The following is a 7,533-nucleotide window of genomic DNA, read 5'->3' on the forward strand; positions in this document are numbered from 1 at the left end:
TTGAGGTGCCTAAGATTGGCTCATTTATTAAAAACCCTCCTTGAGGTGATTAGTGGGTTGGAAAAAAAGAAAAAGGAAAAAATAATAAGATCCTGAGTGAAAACCTCTTCTGAGGCACCTAGGCATACCTACTAGTTGAAAACCTCATTGAGGAAACTAGTAGGTCTAGGAACAAAAATGAAAAAAAATGAAAAAATGAAAAAAGATTCTTTGCCCCATATATCTCTCTTTGGTGAATGAAGGTGCTCTCCAACCTCTACAAGCAACAAGAACAAGTTAGCACCATGAGAAAAGGCTGATTATAAATCTAGTCAAGGGAGGTCAAAGTTAAGTTGTCACCTCCTTTGCCCAGATTTCCAATAGGACCAAGGCCATGTCAATCCATCACCCTCATCCATTTCCAACATTCACCCATCATTCTCAAGCCTTTCATTTTCAAAGTTAAGTGTTCAACACACCTTTTCATTGTATCTAAATTTTTATTAATGTGGGTCTTCTCAAAAGTATGCATAATGGGTACTCGTTGAATGTAGAGTTAAATTTTGCATCGAATGAGTGTATAGAATTGAAATTTGAGTAAACCTAAAAGAGATAAGTCAAAAATACAATTAAAAAAACAGTTTTCTTGTTTTCCCTCCAAAATTCATAACTATTATTTTTATTATTTTAAGTATTATTTTATTATTTTCCTTAGGAGGCCACTTCTAGGCTGAAATTTCCTCTAATGAATAGATTTTGCGGGATGCAGAAGTGCATACGATGAAAGCTTCGAAGCTTTTTGCACACAATGGAATGTGTTAAGATTGCAAATTTTATAGAAGATTATACCAAACTACAAACAAAGTCTTCATTTTTAATATATTTCAAAATTATTATTTAAAAAATAAAAATAAAATACAAAAATAAATCTCACATTTATCAAAACTAACAAACCAAAATAATCAATATATTAAATCTCATATCAAATTTTATATATATATTTCTATATATAGATATATATATATATAGCTGTGTATATTAATTTCAGAAGTTTTATTCCATATCAAAGAGAGATTATATGAACAATTTTTTTGATTGATTTGGAAAATAGACCAACGGCAAAATAGTAAATTTCTAGTCCAAAATTTTACAAAATTTTAATAATTATCTAGTTACCAAACACTAAGCATGATATACTAGATTTCTAGATAAACAAAAAGGAATAGATGTGTCTAGCTTTCATTGATGTTGCCAAGGAGACATAAAGATTATAAATAACCACATCAAATAGACCTTGAAATCAACTGAGCTAGGCAGAGATACCCACTCAATATGCACTAGAGGTCTGTCATGCCCTAGGATTGAGGAAGATGTTGAGGAATTAGAATGTTGAGGGAAAAAACCAAGAGTGGGGAGGCTAGGCCACTGAATATGCACTGGAGGTCTATCATGCCCTAGGATTGAGGAAGATGTTGAGGAATTAGAATGTTGTGGGAAAAAACCAGGAGTGGGGAGGCTAGGTTAGGGGGACCTAGACCTTCCCAAGAAATGAAGAGGGAAACCACAATGGGGATGGGAGCCACTGAATATGCACTTGAGGTATGCCATGCCCCAGGATTGAGGAATTAGAATGTTGAGGGAAAAAACCAGGAGTGGGAGGCTAGGTCAGAGGGACCTGGACCTTCCCAAGAAAAGAAGAGGGAAACCACAATGGTGATGGGAGCATGCCCCAGGATTGAGGAAGAGGTTACAGAATTGGAATGTTGAGGGAAAAAGACAGGAGTTGGGAGGCCAGGTCAGGGGGACCTAGACCTTCCCCAAAAATGAAGAGGGAAACCACATTGGGGATGGAAGGTTCCATGACTAGAAAGATAGCGTAGTAGTAGAGGAGCTACGTTTTTGGTGACGAGGAACAAAGACTTTACAAGAACAAATGGCATCCAAGTGGCCTAGAACGGCGAGGCGAGCTTGAGGATTAAAATGACACTCACAAAGCGGGGATGGAGAAATAACCAATATGGCTCAACATAGGTTCACATGCCATAATAATGTAAGGCAGCCTAGGTGTAGCATGGATTAATTGTAAAGTGGTGTGGAAGTGGTGATGTCCCACTACCACCCACTTCCCTTAGTGTACCCCCAATGAAGATATATTATAATATATATTCTATATTAAACACTATTTGTTTAAATATGCTAACTTTATTTTCATTTTAAATTTTCTCAAACTTTCACATAGAAGTGAAATTAATTGTTTCACTTTATTTCTATCCATCAAATTTCTAAAGTATTCTAGAATTTATATATATGTCCACAAAGTCTTTGATAGATGGTCATAAGTGTACTGTTCAATACTCATAGAAATTAAGTCACTAATTCAATCTCCACCTATTTTAAATAGTATTCTGAAACATAACCATAATATAACTTTATATATAAAATAGAATATTTAAAAATTACCTTTAACTATGAACAGTCTTCTTGAGTACTGTTTTCTCGTATATTATATTAGACACAGCAATTTTCCTTCATTATTTAATTTATTAAATATGTTTTTATAAAATCATATAAAATTAATCTAATCAGAAACAATTATCAACCATAAAATATAAATTTATATTTTAAAAATCAAAATTTTCTATTGAATACATAATCTTTTACCATAAAAATAATCTGAAAGTAATCCAAATCAAACAAATTTACCGTTACACTGTGAACTTGCAATTTCGAGTTTTCTCATGCACATGGCTTATGAAAATTAACTTCCCATAGAAGTGATAGTCGTATTTTATTCTGAAATTAGTGATGAATATAGATCTGTTTACATCTATAAAAGTTACACACAGAAGACAGCCTCAGGCCTCAATTAACTCCTGATCATGGATGCAGATTGCTGCCCTCAGCATTCACAAGATGAGGTGCTTTCTTCTCTAGGACAAGTGACAACTTCTGAGGATTTCAGGCAGGTAGCTGCATTCAAGGAATCAAACCAGAAGTCATTTCAGCGATTTTAGCATTATAACAATCCATGAATAGTGATGAAGGGTATTAGATTCTAAAGAAAACAAAAGATATGAAACTTTAATAGGGCATACAGATCATGTTGATCAGGTCCATTCAACATCGCAGTCTTGGCAACGCAAAAGAAGGCTTCATCAACATTGTAATCTTCTTTGGCAGAGGTTTCGAAGTATGGGATGTTGCCTCTGGAGTTGCACCAATCTCTTGCTTTCTTTTCAGAAACCTGTAACTACACTTTATCAGTAGTGTTCTGATCTCCTGCTGTTATGTAAATGGAATAATAAATGAATGAAAGTGTAAAAACTGAAAATTAATGCAAGCCATATGGTCACAGATTCCTTGATTACTTACAACTCTGTTGCTTCCTCCATGTACATCAGCCTTGTTGCCCATCACGACAAAGGGAAAACTCTCTGGTTTTGATAATCTCGCCTGGAAAATAAATGTAAAACAGTTACAGCTTTGAAAATCCTTCTAGCTTGTTTATTGCTCCAGACAAGCCACATGCTCAGAAAACCCACTGGGAATATGTTTTTAATTTTTATTTTTTTAAATCAAGATAGAGATTTTTGGATAATGAGTTATTTCAAAAGATTGATCAACGCTCTTTTACTTTTTACTTAATATAGAATTATTTCATAAATATCATATACATAGAATTATTTCATAAATATTATAAACATGTAAATTATACTTTATGGGAATATGTTTTTAATTTTTATTTTTTAAATTAAGATGGGATTTTTGGACAATGAGTGATTTCAAAAGATTGGATAAAGCTTTTTTACTTAAAATAGAATTATTTCATAAATATCATAAACATAAAAATTACAATTTGTTTTGAAACATTTTTGAATTTATAGATTAGGAAATAAATTGTTTAACTTTCAAACACATATATTCATTCATCAATATTATAGATTACTTTTGTTTGTTTTTCAATTTGTTGATTATGTGAATATTTAAGAAGAGGTGTTTTATTTTTATCTTTATTTTCAAGAGACATTTAATTATTATATTATGATTATATACATGTCTATTTTAGAATAAGACTCTTGTAATTTTAATTTAGTTATCTATAATTATTAGGTCAACCGTAGGGATTTAATTTTCATAGAATATTCTTAATAGTATATATAAATCACACGTTGAGATTTATTTACAAAATAATTATGCAAATTTTGCCTTTTTAATTAAATTTACTAGTTAAAAAAAATGTCATAAAAAGAAGTGTCATATGTAATGAGTTATCGTTTTGTGGGCATATGGTATTGATAAGCCATGGTATTGTGATAAAGCCTATTGACAGATTACAAATTTTCATGATCAAGTGAGGATGAACCTCTATGTTAAGAATCTTGTTACATGTTTTTTAAAAATGTATATATATTTAGCTTATCTTTCAATCATTAATAATAATAATACTATTAATAATTTTAAAAAGAAGAAGAAGCTACAATTTGGTTAATTATTATATTTTTTCAATTTTAAGATGTATGATGATATAAGTGTTCTAATACTGATTACGATTACAGATTGATGTCTATTGACAATTATCAGCTATTTAATTGACATAGTTGTACTAGTCATAAATTTAATTTATATAATTTTACTAGTCATAAATTTGTTAATTTAGAAGCTAAGTTCTAATTTTTTTAAAATAATTTTTCTTATCTATACCTGTAAAATATATATAATGAAAATAATATATTTTCCATTTTAACTTTAATAATAATCATCATTATCACTTTTTTTTTAATCAAAGGATAGATATCTATATATAACATGGTAATGAGATGTTACAACTCACCTGGTTGACAAAATCATTATGCCAATTGTTGAGGTTTTCAAATGATTTGGTTTCATTGACATCATAGACAAAAACACAGCAATCTGCCCCTCTATAGAACGCCACTCCCAGACTTCGGAACCGCTCTTGTCCTGCTGTATCCCATATCTATCAAAACTATTTCATCAGATTCAGGCACAGTTCTCCTCATCCTGCATGGATGAAGAACTCTCTCTGGTGCTCCGTCTAATCTCCTCCCGCACAAGATCTGACCAAAGTCTCTCCCATCCTGGCAATTTCTCCCTTCCATTCACCGAGTCCTGGTAGCTATGCCAACTCTTAGGAAGGTCAAGGAGTCCTAGACTCACCATCCTCATCCGACAGTCACCCCCACACTTCCCAGCTCATCTCGACATTGGGTGAACTTTGTGATATACTGCGGCATACTGTCACCATTCTCGCACTTGATGTTTCTGAGTTTTATCTCTTGCTTTGGAATTAAATTCGAATTCCACCAGCACAAAACTCAACTGCTTCCGATCTAGAATTCGTGAGAACAAATTATTTCTTGTACAGAGATTGACTGTATGGGCATTCACCGGATATCTCACCTCCCAAAAGAAGGATGAATCCAGAGGCTACCTAGCCCGATTACAGACTCTGCCTAAAGAAATAAAATGTAAACACCTTCTGAATAATAGATCCGATGATCAATCCTCGCTTGATATCGTGTAAAAGTCTCTTCTACAAATCAAGCAGCTCTGATACCATGTAGAAACTTTTTCTACAAATCATCTAGCTCTGATACCATGTAGAAATTTTGAATAATTTAACACATATTCACAGAGATTATCCTGATCATACAATTATAAGCGAAACATGTATAATACATAATCTCCTCTATGTTGATCATCAATTTACAGAAGTAGAAACATTCACAGGCACACATAGAAGCATCAATCAAACTCATTAACACAGTATGTATCCCGGGGAAAGCATCTCGCTAAAAACCCCACACTATCTGTATATTATATTGATTGAATCATGTAACATTGCAAAGTACAATGCTTATCACAAGCAATCCAGTACCAGCTCCACCTGTTACACACAATACAGCTAAGATCTGATCTCCAAATCTATTCCACTGCTTGCCTGCCTCCACTGCTCAATACCTGCTCAAGAACTGATGAGAATGGCTTCCCAAACTCGTATTTCACCTCAAAATAATCACTCACACTTTGTTGGAGGTGAGAAAAGGCTACAATACTGGGCAAATACGTGAGCAAACTCATTGGCATACTCAATCCCTTGATTGTGCAAGATTTGGTGCACAACTATAGTCACAACTGATAGCATTCTAATTCTCTACCACCTGTCCCTGTTGAACTGAACATGCACTGACATGCAACTGAGTTAACTGATGTATTCTATAGTTGTATTATGAGTTAATAACTTGTGAATTAATTAATAACTAATTCACCCAACTCATCTCTAGTCTATTGATCAGTTAGACTAAATACAACCAGTTTAACAAAGCTAAACTGAACACAACTCCATCAACTGCACCTCCAGTCCACTAAACTCAACTCACTTGAGTTATAACTGAAGTCCTGCATGCAAATATTAGTCATCCCATAGGTAACCACGTATTTCCCTCTGGGATCTGCATGTACCACATCCGTAGCTCATCCTGAAGTGCTCCAAGAGAATAAGATCAAGTTTATAGTCCAAATATTATTATGAGACAATAATATTTGACTTTTCTATTTTTGACAGCCAGTCTAAAAATAGACTTTGATCACTCACACTTTCATCAAAAAATAGAAGTCCATCTATTTTTCCCAACTTGACCAATCATCCATAAACAGCAACCTGCAATCCATAGACATGATCCATATGTCTAAAAATAGACATAGTCTAAAAATAGACTTGCGCCAAAAATAGCCTGCGGGCCCACTTAGTGAAGGCGACTCTTTTCACTAAGCTCCATCATCTTGTTGCACTCTCAATAAGCATTTCTTGTTGCACACTTTTCAACAGTCAGAATCTATATCTGAGCAATAGAAATATAGGTTCCTAGCAACAAATAACCTTTGAAGGATCTTATGGAATCTTAAAGATTCCCCTAAAGGCTGATTTTTTACTGAGGTAGAAATTTTTCAACTTTATAGTCATTCTTCACAGAATTTCATAGGGAGCGTAGTGGTGTGCTTAGAATATTCATTCGAGCAGTGGATTTTCTGGCCATCTTCACGAAGGAATCTTGGGGGGAATCTTCAAGATTCCCGAGGTTTCGAAATTTAACGGTGTCAGAATTGGACAAGTTTACAATCTATTTTACACCACTCATCGCCAAGAGTTCTGTGGTGTAGTCCATTTGTGTAGTTGAGCTTTCGATTTTTCTGCCATATTCGAAAGTGGAGGTGTATGATGCAGTTATGTCATAATTTGCTTCTTGATTTGATGAGATGGTGTTCTCGTTGTTGAGATCCCCGATTGCTATTATGTTGAGGGATGCTTGTTTGACACATTATGTGAGATTGTATTAGCTTGTCATGTTGGAGGAGAATCCATTTGAGTGAGAGTTCCTGTAGGGAGAACATCTCGTGGAGAGACATGCCACTCTGATTGAGGGTATTCATCCTTGTAATGACAAAGAACATACCACATACATCATCATCATTTGCAACATTAAATCAAGCAACCTCCACTCTCTTGAAACCGGGCTCGGAGATGTAACCCAC

The 7,533-nt window shown here is 33.9% G+C and overlaps 1 protein-coding gene across 1 annotated transcript; it reads right to left on the reverse strand.

The window, feature by feature from the left end:
• Positions 1 to 3,017: 3,017 nt before the first annotated feature.
• On the reverse strand, positions 3,018 to 5,245 carry LOC149246613 (ras-related protein Rab7-like). The gene is made up of 4 exons (XM_089442017.1): positions 5,237 to 5,245; positions 4,811 to 4,957; positions 3,352 to 3,432; positions 3,018 to 3,223 (listed from the first exon to the last, which is right to left on the reverse strand). Exons 1-4 carry the CDS (start codon positions 5,243 to 5,245, stop codon positions 3,035 to 3,037), a joined length of 426 nt encoding a protein of 141 aa, XP_089298143.1. The 3' UTR covers positions 3,018 to 3,034.
• Positions 5,246 to 7,533: the final 2,288 nt, after the last annotated feature.

This window comes from Pinus tabuliformis, chromosome 7 (genome assembly GCF_031772625.1).
Source record: "Pinus tabuliformis cultivar Carrire ecotype Pingquan chromosome 7, CPIR1, whole genome shotgun sequence".
Classification (NCBI taxonomy): domain Eukaryota; kingdom Viridiplantae; phylum Streptophyta; class Pinopsida; order Pinales; family Pinaceae; genus Pinus; species Pinus tabuliformis.

Excerpts from the sequence above, each read along its gene's own strand:
- LOC149246613 (XM_089442017.1), bottom strand. Across the intron at positions 3,433-4,810 it reads ATAATGATTTTGTCAACCAG|GCGAGATTATCAAAACCAGA; the intron begins GTGAGTTGTAAC and ends TTTATTTTCCAG. Across the intron at positions 3,224-3,351 it reads ATGGAGGAAGCAACAGAGTT|GTTTCTGAAAAGAAAGCAAG; the intron begins GTAAGTAATCAA and ends GTGTAGTTACAG.